The 12,245-nt window shown below is 49.5% G+C and overlaps 1 protein-coding gene across 1 annotated transcript in view; it reads left to right on the top strand.

Moving 5' to 3' along the window:
* The window catches only part of LOC101116770 (sodium channel protein type 10 subunit alpha), a 41,151-nt gene that overhangs the window by 18,280 nt on the left and 10,626 nt on the right, over positions 1-12,245 (top strand). Inside the window, exons 7-11 of the mRNA XM_060402793.1 lie at positions 627-781; positions 5,009-5,182; positions 9,232-9,354; positions 10,577-10,861; positions 11,604-11,657. Coding sequence (XP_060258776.1) covers positions 627-781; positions 5,009-5,182; positions 9,232-9,354; positions 10,577-10,861; positions 11,604-11,657 — 791 coding nt within the window. The remainder of the gene's footprint in view (positions 1-626; positions 782-5,008; positions 5,183-9,231; positions 9,355-10,576; positions 10,862-11,603; positions 11,658-12,245) is intronic.

The following is a 12,245-nucleotide window of genomic DNA, read 5'->3' as shown; positions in this document are numbered from 1 at the left end:
GACGTAAAGGACCCAGAGGAGGGCAGGATCATCTGTGTCCCTCCATCCCTTGTGTGACTCTTACAGGCAGAACCTGCATCTTTTATTCTTCTTTTTCCTCAGTATTTAGAACAGCAAGGCCTGGCATGTCTTCAGTAGATATTTGTGCAATAAATGAATAAACATATTTCATACGATGAAAGTAATTGTGGCCTAAATAAACAAATGAACGATTTAATTGAGTTTCTACTTTCACATGACCCTGGGCTGGGCTGCCACCGGGCCCCATCCCAGCTGTAAGGACCTCCCAGTTCAGCACAGGTTCAGGCATGGCCCCTCAGACACCCCCAGGTCCAGGCTCCATGTCTTGTCCAGCCACCAGAGAGGGCGGGATAAGGAGAGGGACCATGGCATCACCTGTAGGGAGGAAGATGCCTGGGAAGAGGTGAGAGTGAGCAAGACCAGTGGTGGAGAGGAGGAAGGGCAGGATGGAAAGGCTGCCTGAAAAGGGACCACGCTTCTCTCACATCCCAGGAAAGAATTCTTTTCCAAAGGAGTAGCAAGCGGCTTTCCCAGCCAGGGCTGGAGCCAAATGCGCTTCCTTTGACAGTGGAACATCACTCATCCCCAGTCCCTTCTCCCCACAGGCTGTGTTCACCACTGTCCCTGCTGCAGAGTGAACAGCTCCAGGTTTCCCTGGGCCACAGGCTGGCAGGTACGCAAGGCCTGCTTTCGCATCGTGGAGCACAGCTGGTTTGAAAGTTTCATTGTCTTCATGATCCTGCTCAGCAGTGGAGCGCTGGTAAGGGGAGATGGGGTCCCTGCCCCAGAGTCCTCCAGGTGTGTGATCTCCCACCATCCAGAGGCCCTGGGGCCGCAACGCTGGGCTCCTTTGACTCTGGGCTGGAAGTCCCCAACCTGGGACTGAAAGGTGATCTGCATCCCCGCATGAGGGCTCCTCTTAGCAGGAGTGCATGATCTATGCTTGAGGTGCCCAGGTCATGGCCTGCTATACCTGACTGCATGGATTTCAAGCAGTGAGTGTGGAGATCCCCTTTACAGACAGGGAAACTGACACTCAAAGGCTTTATGGGACTTGTCCAAGGTTACCCAGCTTTTCAGTCATAAAACCTAACTTTGCCCTCATTTGATCCCAAAGTCCCTGATTTTCCACCTTCTGCCCTCCCAAACACACCGCCCTTTTCTGAGGGCCCAGAACCAAGAGGACCACCCTTCCCTGCCCTATCAGGTCCCTTGCAAATACCACCGTCATTCATTCAAAGCTCATGGAAAATCATCACAACAGCACTTCTCAAAATTTAATCACCCAGGGAGCTTCTTAAGATGCAGATTCTGATTCAGTAGATCTGGGGTGAGGCCTGAGAATTTGCATTTCCAACAGACTCCCACATGGTGCTGATGCTGGTCCACAGGCCACAGTTTGAATAACGAGGCCTTGGAGTCCGAGAGATTCTGAGTTGAGACACTTCCTAAGCCAGCTCAGTGGTAAAGAATCTGCCTGCCAATGCAGGAGATGTAGGTTCGATCCATGGGTCAGGAAGATCCCCTGGAGGAGGAAATGGCACTTTAGTATTCTTGCCTGGAGAATTCCATGGACTGAGGAGCCTGGCAGGTTGCAAACAGTCCATAGACGTGCGAAGAGTTGAATGCAACTGAACACACACACTCATCCGAAGCCTCTTGCTGAATGCCCAGCTTTGTAGCATACGGAAGGATGTTTCCCTCTGCACCATGGCATAGGCTCCCCACACAATCTCAACTCCTCTTCCCAATGAACCAAGGGAGACATGGACACAGGAGGGGATTTGTCATCCTCAGGGGTCCACATTTATGGATGAGGGCATCACAGCCCCGAAAGCCCCCAGCTCATTAGTTAAAGGGAGTACTCACGCCCCAGCCTCTTGACTCATAGCCCCAGTGTTTCCACTTGTCCTGCGTCCCATGTGTCACTTACTCCCCGAAAGCAATATACTGACCTTCTGGGCATGCACTCCAAAGCCACATTTCCCAGGAAGGGAGGCCAAACTGCTGAGGGTGTTGTCTCAGCACTCAGGAGGAGCCAAGGAAGGTGAGAAGGTCTGATGAGAGGAAAGCGAAGCCAGCAAGGGCACAGAGCTGAGGGAGGAGAGTCTCATGCAGCAGGCTGGCCTGCCATCTTGGCTGAGTGGAGAGGGGCTGGCAGCATCTGGTGGTGCCCACTGCCCCGGCACAGGGTGGTGAGGTCTCTCTCAAACAGCAGTCTCAGCCCAGTCCTAAGTGCAGAGGCCACACTGCAGGGCAAGGGGAGGCTGGGCAGTGCATTCGCCACACATACCCTTCCCTCTTGGAGAAGGCGATGGCACCCCACTCCAGTGCTCTTGCCTGGAAAGTCCCATGGACGGAGGAGCCTGGGAGGCTGCAGTCCATGGGGTCGCAAAGAGTCAGACACGACTGAGCGACTTCACTTTCACTTTTCACTTTCATGCGTTGGAGAAGGAAATGGCAACCCACTCCAGTGTTCTTGCCTGGAGAACCCCAGGGACAGCAGAGCCTGGTGGGCTGTCCTCTATGGGGTCACACAGAGTCAGACACGACTGAAGCAACTTAGCAGTAGCAGCACCCTTCTCTCTATCCTGAAAAAGATAACCTCCATCATTTGATGTGACTATAATCACATTTGCTAGGGACTAGGTGCTTTCTTCATCATCTCCTTCCCTTCTCTCTCTACTCCCCTTCTCCACATACCCAAGCTGCTCCCCTGCCCTCCCTCCAGGCAGGGAGCACACATCCCACACCAGCCTGACCCTGAGTCCACCCGCCCCAGCTTTGCTCTCCCATCCCCCTCTCCTTCCCCAAGGGACTGAACTGGCTGGCACCAAATTTAGTCTTCCTTATGCTTTTACTTTGAGTACATTAAAAAAAAAAAAATAGCATGAGTTTTTATCTGACAAAGTGCAAAAAAAAAAAAAACCTTGGAAATTATGGGAAAATGCAAAGGAAAAATAACACCCATTTTCCTATCACTCGGAGAGAATCTCACTTTGAAAACATTTTGGTGCACTTCCTTCCCATCTTTTTTATGCATGTAATACATGCGGCTGCTGCTGCTGCTGCTGCTAAGTCGCTTCAGTCGTGTCCGACTCTGTGCAACCCCATAGACGGCAGCCCACCAGGCTCCCCCGTTCCTGGGATTCTCCAGGCAAGAACACTGGAGTGGGCTGCCATTTCCTTCTCCAATGCATGAAAGTGAAAAGTGAAAGTGAAGTCGCTCAGTCCTGTCCGAATCTTCGCTACCCCACGGACTGCAGCCCACCAGGCTCCTCCGTCCATGGGACTTTCCAGGCAGGAGTACTGGAGTGGGGTGCCATCGCCTTCTCTGGATAAGTATTACAAAATAAAGTCACACTTGTGCATTTCATAATTTCTCAGTAAATTTTCTTGGTAGTTTGGTCTTCCTGTCTTATTGACTGGCTGCAGAGTAGCTAACCGCCACACTCGCTCCTGATAGCATTGAATCTGCCTGCAATGCTGGAGACAAAGGAGACCTGGATTCAACCCCTGGGTGGGGAAGATACCCTGAAGGAGGGCATGGCAACCCACTCCAGTATTCTTGCCTGGAGAATCCCACAGACAGAGTAGCCTGATGGGCTACAGTCCATGGGGTCACAAAAGAGTCGAACATGACTGAGTGAGTGAGAACACACACTCACATCCTTATGTACACTCCTTTGGAGGCATCAGCTTTTTTCCTGTCTTAGATCCAGCCTTAGAAGCAGAACTGGAAGCAGGAATTCTTGTGCAATTTGTGGAGGGCACCCTCTGGGGCTTCCCTCGTAGATCAGTTGGTAAAGAATCCTTCTGCAGTGCAGGAGACCCTGGTTCGATTCCTGGATTGGGTTGATCCACTGGAGAAGGGATAGGCTACCCCCTCCAGTATTCTGGCCTGGAGAATTCCATGGACTGCATAGTCCATGGAGTCACAAAGAGTCAGACACGACTGAGCGACTTTCACTTTCCTCTGGGCTGCAGCACGTGAAGGAAGTAGGGCAAAACAGGGAAAGGAGCTGGAAAAAGATGTGGTTCCTGTGAAGCCCAGCCTCACCCTGACCCCATGGGAGCTCTGAAGCATAAAGGCCATCACAGGACTGTCCCACCTTGAAGCAAGCGGACAGTCAGACACTGGCTGCAGCTGCACCCAGAGGGGTGATACAGTCTCCTAAGGTGGAGTCACTTCCCTTCAGCCCAGGGACGTGTTCTCGGGCAACAGGCATCACCAGCTGTTAGCAGCCAACATCCACAGTAGCTGGAGATGGTCACACTGGTCCCTTAAACAGGATCTGGGTGGGATGCCAGCAATAGGTAATGTCCTTAGGATACATTCTTGAAGGCAGAATTGCCACATTTCTAAAACATTTGAGTCATATTACCAAGTTGGGGGTCCAAAAAAACTAGTTTTTACTCCACCCAGCTGTGTGTGAAAGGAGCTGCTTCCCCACAGCCAAACTGACTGGGGGTTCCCCTCACCCCATCCACCTGCACCCCATGCCTCTTCCTCTTCATCAATCTGATGAAAGAGAAATGGCATCTTTTCCTTCATTTGGATTTCCTTGATTACTGGTGAAATGCAGCATTCTTTTTCAGAGTTCATTGGTTAATCTTACTTTCATTTTCATGAACATCCTTTGTTGCTTTTATTTTTAAACCAAGTCACTGTTAAAAATCCCTTTGGTTCACTTCCAAAATCCAATTCAAGAAGGATTCCTTTCTCACTTGTGTTCGGCTTCCCTGCAAAGTATAAGCAGAACTGTGTGTCCCCGCTGGCTCCAAGGAAGTCCTGGTTTGTATCTCGCAGGGCCTCCTCCACTATTTCATGCTACCTCCCCAGAGCAGAGAAAACAAAATGTTGCAGGTGAGCTGCTTCCCAAAGCTCCCCCAGGGGCTGTGGCCAGGGCTGGCTAGGTCCTTTCCTCTCCTTGGGCCCCACTGCTGTGGGTCTCGGCCACCTATCAACTTGCTTCCTTCCTTCCAGGCCTTTGAAGATTTTTACCTTGACCGGAAGCCCACAGTGAAGGCCTTGCTGGAGTACACTGACAGGGTGTTCACGTTTATCTTTGTGTTTGAGATGCTGCTCAAATGGGTGGCCTACGGCTTTAAGAATTACTTCACCAATGCCTGGTGCTGGCTGGACTTCCTGATCGTGAACGTGAGTAACCCAATGGGCATTTGTGGAGTTGGGGGTCCTTTCCTCTGGCTGATGGCTGCAGCTAGTGCAAAGAAAGTTTAGCAAGGGTCTGAGAATAGCCCTGCATCCCTGTGATCCAGGTAAGACCGAAACAGTGCATGATTCCAACACAACAGTGACCTTCGGGTGAGTCTTTAGGTCCTTGGTCTCCATCCAAAAAGACCACTTTCTACTCTCTGTATTTTATATTCAAAGCAAGATAGACATGACCTTGAGTCCACTGGCTTCCAGACCTCATGATGCTAAAGACTGCCTGGCACAGAGAACCTGCCCTCCCTCTGACTCAGTGATCTCCAGCCCTTGCTATGCTTTAGAATCACTTGGGGAGCTCGTAAGAATACAGTGAACAAACACTCCTCTTCCCAGAGATTCTGGTCTTCCTGGCCCTAGATGGAGTCCAGGCATTAGTGTCTTATAAAAGTTTCTGGGCAGGTCCAGTGTGTGGACAGGATGGAGAACCACCGAGCTTGCGCCACTGGCATTTCCCGAGTGGCACTAAAAGTGGCAGAGGGCCCCACTGGAGAGGTGATGGCCTGGAGCCTGCGTGTTCAGATGAACTTGTGGCCACTGGCCCTGCATTAGGGGATTTACCAAGTGCCTCCCACACATTAAACTTGGGCTTTCTCAAAGCTCTGGGGAGACCATACTCAATAAAGTCTCCTAATAGTCCTTCTAGCCCCCAAAGGCCAGAGAGAGTGCCTCCTCTCCTGAACCATACAGTCCTTCATCTGTCCAGGCTCTTGCAGTCTTGGCTTTTCGGGATGGCTGCCTGAGCTATTTGTTCACTGCTGCATGTCTGAGGGTCCCTGCAGGCAGGGGGAGGCACGTGCTAAGTTTGTCTCTGCTTCCCACACTCCCACAGCCATCGGTGCCAAGGTCTGCACATCAGAGGTGTTAGGAAATGTGTCTGTATTTGGTGCTTGCCTCCTGAAGCTGGATGGGGTCCAGTTCAGAACATTCTGTCCAGCCTCCTGTGTTGGCAGGTCCCCCACAGCAGGTCTGGGCACCCAATTCTCTTCTTTCCTGATACCAGGGCACTAGCAGCATCAGGCCACTGTATCACAGGGATTAGCTGTGAGGCCTGAAATCTGAGTCACAGGTGATAATTTCGTAGGTTATCAAATAATTATTCATAGATGAAGGATAAATGTTTCATTCCAGCCACCCACCCTTGTGAGGGGCAGTCACTCCAGTAGGTCTCACTAATTTCAGTCCTAATCACGTGAAATGGTCACCCACTCATCCACCCATTTTCCTACTAATTCTCCTTCTGACCCATCCCGTCTTCCGTCTATCCGACCATTCACCCTGCCCTTCTTCCTTCCTTCCAAACATCCGTGCGTGTTTACGTCTCCTATTTATTGTCAGTCCTCTCCCTCCCTTCATCCATCCTCATTCTTCTCCCTCTCGTCCCTTCTGTCCCTCTGTTCACCCTAACTTTCTGTCCATCCATCATTGATTCCTAACCCTTCTCTTTCTATCCTTTGATATCTCTTTCTGTCAAACTGTCCAGCTATCTAGCTTTCTATTCACTCATTCAAGCACCTTCCATCCAAGTTGGACGTTTCTATCTTTCTCTTCTTCCTTTAATCTTCCTCATCCACCTGTCCTTCCTTTCTTCCACCCATCTGTCCATTCATCCCCTTTTCTTCCATTCATCCATCCTGTCAGCCTTCCAGCCATTCTCTCATCTCTTCCATTCCTCTATCCACCTATCTTTTCATTCATCCATCAGTCATTTCACCCAGCCAGCCCTCCTTCCCCAATCCACCCACCCCATTTATCCACTATGTCAATTCTTCTTTGCCTTCTTTCTTCCATCCTCTCTTTCAAGTCTATCATATCCATCCTTGTATCATGTAATCCATTCTTCTATCCAATCATCCTCAACTTTCTATCAATATATCTTCCTTTCCTTCCTTCCATCCACCCATCCCAACATACTTCTGTCTCTCTTTCAATTTGTCAAATTGCTTATTTATAACTACAGAATATAAGATTGTCTTATGAAGTGTTCTGGGAGAGATAGAAATTCCCTATCTCCAGAAGTTTATACTTTAATCCTCCAGCAGATAGGACACACAGAGAGAAATAAACATATGATGATTGAGGATGCTGTGAGCACTGCTGGAAATAATTAGTGTCTTAGGGACATAGAGATAAAAACCTGCATCTGCTCTGGGGGTGGCATAGCTGGGAAGGCTTCATATAGAAGTTGGCATTAGATATAGAACTTAAAATGAGTGGGAGAAACAAGGTACAAAAAGGGGTGGGGTGGCCAATTTAATTAAAAGATGACCCTGGGCAGAGGCACAGACACAGGTACATTTAGGGAATGATTTGATTTGGCTAGGATATATGGATGATATATGACTGGAAAAGCAGGCTGTGGCCATATAATATAGGCTAAGGAATCTGGAGCTTGTCCTGCAATGATAAAGCATCAGGGGAGATTGGGAGTAAGGGAGAAACATGATCATAATCAAGTTTGCAGTGGAGAATGGGTGGGATGGATCCAGCAGTGAAGCCTAGAGATCAGTTGGGAGGCTTGTGGCCTGAGCTGTAGGAATGGAGATGGACTTGAGCAGGAGAGCTTTGATGGAGAGGCCCCAGCTCCTGATTGCCCCAACTGCAGATTTTGCAGCCCTCCTGGGGACTGAGCAAAAGACTGAACAGGGTCCAGGATGGAACTGGCCCCAAACCTCCTGCTGTCAGTCAGCCAGGTAGCTGGGTGCCGCCTGCTGGTGTCTGAAGAGTTGCCTGGATGAAGGAAGGGGGTCCTTCCCATTCCAGTTTTTTGTCCTAGTGGAATAAGCTACAGTTCAGAGAACAGGCATTATTTGGGGCTCTAGCACCCAAGTGTAAACCCTTTCTTTTCTGACATACCTACCCAACTATCAAGACAAGCTGAGCCTGAATTCAGCCCACCAGTCATGGTGCAGTTGGGGTCTCCCAGGATTGGGTCACAGTCTCTGGCGAGCTCATGCCAATGCATAAGGTATTTCTCTGGAACCTTCAAAGTTCCTGGGGAGCGTGACCATTTTTCCATGTCAGTTTGCATCATTTGCAGTCCTTGGTCCAACACTTTAAAAATGCAAAACTGACTGACCAACAGGGACTCACAACTCAAGTCATTGTACTTCAGCTGTCTGTCAAAGCTGAATCTCCCGACCCCATGCCACTCATCATTCCTGAAAAACTGCAGACCTGTGAGGGCCTCAGCATTTCTTAATCTGACTCCTCACTTTACAAAGGGTAACAACTTTTGTACACCTGGACTAACAAGGCACTGACCGAAGGTCGCCAAAAAAATCAGTGTTGAAAGGGAACTAGACCCCACCCAGCTTCTCCAGCGGCTCAGCGGTAAAAAAATCTGTCTGCCAATGCAGGAGACACAGGAAAATCCCCTGGATCAGGAGGATCCCCTGGAGAAGGAAATGGCAACCCACTCCAGTATTCTTTCCTGGGAAATCCCATGGACAGAGAAGCCTGTCAGGCTACAGTCCATGGGGTTAGACGCAACTGAGCAACTAAAAAACAACAGGCCTCACCCAGCCCAGGACTCTCTCCTTCCCTCTTTTCTGAGCACATACAATTGAGACTCGCTTTATATTCCTCAGGCAGACTTTCAGCATCACCCCCATGAAGGGCCAGCATCTCTCCAAGCCTCTGAAAGTCAATCAAATGTTAAAGGCTGTTGGGACCTGGCTAAAGCCCCTAGAGGGGAAAGGGAAGGCTGATTTACTCCACCAGGAGCTTGACCAACTACAACCAGGGGGTGGCAATGTGAGAGACTGAGATTTCCTTGAACAACAGTTCAGATTAATGTTGAATGAAAGTGAAGAGATGGGACTCTTGCTATACCTCTCATTAGAGTTCAGAGTAAGGTGGAAGCCAGGATGACGGCTCCTACAGAGTCGGGAGTGGCAGGGATTTCCTGTCTTCTTCCACCAGGGCCAACGGAGGAACCTTAGGGTGATGCTTTTGCTCTCTGCCTGCTCTCTTGCTAGATCTCACTGACAAGCCTCATAGCGAAGGCGCTGCAGTATTCTGATATGGCGCCCATCAAAGCCCTTCGGACCCTCCGCGCCCTGCGGCCACTGCGGGCTCTGTCTCGATTTGAAGGCATGCGGGTAAGACTTCTCTCCTAACTGCTCTGGTCTGCAGCATTTGGGTTCCCCGCCACCTTCACACTCTGTGCGTCACTGACCCTGAGCTCCAGGCCCCGCCCCGACAGGCCCCCCGCTTTCTGCTGTCACACCGCGGGTTCGGCAGTGTCCCAACTCTCCTGGTTCTCCTTCAAGTCCCTCAGTAAGCGCTCTTCGCTTCTCACATCCAACAGGACCCAGACCTTACTCTCTCTTGCTCTCAGTGGGGTGACCCTGCTTCGCGCCTTTGCAACTAACTATCTCTGACCTCAGTCTTCCACTCTGCCTTTTGTCCTTCTTGTAAAAATCTTCACAACATCCCAAGCTCTTCATCTTTCCATGACAAATGAGCCTTGCCTCTGACATTCCATTTAAATGCAGCGACACACAGCAGCTTAGCCACCACCCACCAGCAGGGATCGTTTCTCCAACCCAGCCCAATCATTTGTCCTATGGATTCTCTCCTTTGATCCATCCCTCTCCTCATCCATGGCTTCGGCCTACACCTTGCCCTCCCTGTCCTCCTCAGAATGGAATGCTCACAAGCCTGACCCTTGTCTCACAGGGGGACAGGGGACTGCTCATTTCTGCTCCCCCCTCTTCCTCATAATCATGAAAGTCTCCTGGTACAGAAAACAAGGTTTGCTTTCTTCTTCCACCATTGCCTCAAAAAATACACAGGACTTTCAAAACAAGTGTGGACTTTTAAAATTAACTTGTATCTTTACAAACACTAGGAACTTATGATTGAAATATTTTGATATTTATTTTATCTCTAGGTTGCTGATTTACAAATCAGCAAGTTTGTGAATATGAATTTGGGTTCCCACTGATTATTGACCAAAGTACACTATATATTTTATAAAAATATACTTTATAAAATAAAGTTCTAGAAGTCTGTGTGTGCATGTACAAAACACACTTGCACCCCCAACTGAGCATGTATGTACTTATAAATGTGTCCTCAATTTTGAGGAGAGACAGTGAGCCACCCTGAATGACCTTGAGAGAGAAGGTATAAACCCATCTTCAGCTGCCCAGTGCCTCTGTCTTCTGAGTGTAAATTTTGGCTCTGATTAACCCAATCCTCTTCCTTCCAAAGGCCATTGGCTTGTGATGCAACCTGAATAAATGTAGAAAGAATTGGAATTTAGCAAGAAGAGTGGCACATTGGTGGGGCTCCAGGTCTTTCTGCCTTTCTCCCCAGGTGGTGGTAGACGCCCTGGTGGGCGCCATCCCATCCATCATGAACGTCCTCCTTGTCTGCCTCATCTTCTGGCTCATCTTCAGCATCATGGGTGTGAACCTCTTCGCAGGGAAGTTTCAGAAATGCATTAACAAGACTAATGAAGGCTTTCTTCTTGTGCCTTGGTCTACTGTGAATAACATGTCTGACTGTGAACGTCAAAACCACACTGGAAGCTTATTTTGGGTCAATGTGAAGGTCAACTTTGATAATGTTGCAATGGGCTACCTAGCGCTTCTGCAGGTGGTGAGTCCTGACATCAACATTGTCTCTTCCTTTGGCTGCTCAGTAATGTGGACAATCTGGGGTCTCCAGAAGATGCTATGTGGAGACTCTGCAAGGGATAGCACTCAGCATGAACTGAGCTTATTCCCTATTCCTACAGAGGACACTGTGAGGCTAGAGGAGCTTATCACTGAGTGTGACCTCGTGGTGGTGCAGTTAGACCAATGTGGGCTAACAGAAAAAAGGGATGGGCTTGCCATGGGACTGTATCGGGTGATAACTTAGAATTCACTACTTTTACAAAATAGACCTGATACAGTCACATAGACTAAACAGTCTTCTACTGCAAGTCATCTCCTAGAGGGTAATAAACTATGTTCCAGGTCTGTTGTAATGACATGTAATGCTGGCTTGTGAATGTCAGTGACAGTCACACTTCCATTCATTCATTCATTAATCCCTTGCCTTCATCCACTTGTCATTCAGTGTTGCTGCAATTACTTATATGTTTGTCACGCAATTACCCACAACTTCCTGCACGCCACCATTTGTTCACAGATTTGTTCCACAACTAGTCCCTAAGTAGCTATGGCATGCCAGGCTCTGAAATCAGAGGTGTGCCAGAACTGGCTCCGGGGAGTGGCGGGGGGTGGGAGTGGGGGGGGAATGCTCTATGAGAAAAACGGACAAATAAGTGAATCAAAATAGAGGCCAATGGAGATGACTGGGCGGACACTGAGTGGCCTCTGCTCCTTGTTTCCAGGCAACCTTTAAAGGCTGGATGGACATCATGTATGCGGCTGTCGATTCCCGGGATGTGAGTCTCAGCCTGCAGTGCCTCCCACCTCTCCCTCTGTGCATCCCACCCACACTAGTCTATTTGAAATGGACTGAAAGCGGCCTTGGTGCTGAGAGAGGCGATCACCTAGCAGTCTGGCTCTATCCCACAACCCGGAACAGCAGCCAGCGGGCCCTCTGTTGGATATTTAAACCAACCTAGTCTTCTAGGCTTCTCAGGTTCTTCCTCTGTTCACCACTGAGGAAATTATCAGAGAACCTCTAAAAGACTGTGTGTGAGGCTACTCCCTGGGCAGAGGGGGTGCCAAGGGCCGCGTAGCTAGAACAGTGGAATTTCAGACACCATCATGGCAGCTGATGGGTGGAGATGGGTGCTGTTGGGGAAAGACCCTTTCCTGCTGGGGCAAAAGACACTACTGACAGTCTGTCCCATGTCCCCTCAGCCACCTCTGAGTTCGCTCTCATGCTCTGTTTCTGGTTTTATCTGAGATTTGATTTCCTTCAGTGCCTCAGAGTTTGCTCAGCAGCTCCTCCTGCAAGCACAGAGGACTGCAAGCGCGCAGGGGTGACCCTCACATGTCAGCTGTGGGAGTCTGTAGACACATGC

Source organism: Ovis aries, chromosome 19 (genome assembly GCF_016772045.2).
Source record: "Ovis aries strain OAR_USU_Benz2616 breed Rambouillet chromosome 19, ARS-UI_Ramb_v3.0, whole genome shotgun sequence".
Classification (NCBI taxonomy): Eukaryota; Metazoa; Chordata; class Mammalia; order Artiodactyla; family Bovidae; genus Ovis; species Ovis aries.
The sequence above is the reverse complement of the archived record's forward strand: the minus strand, read 5'-3'. Positions and strand labels throughout refer to the sequence as shown.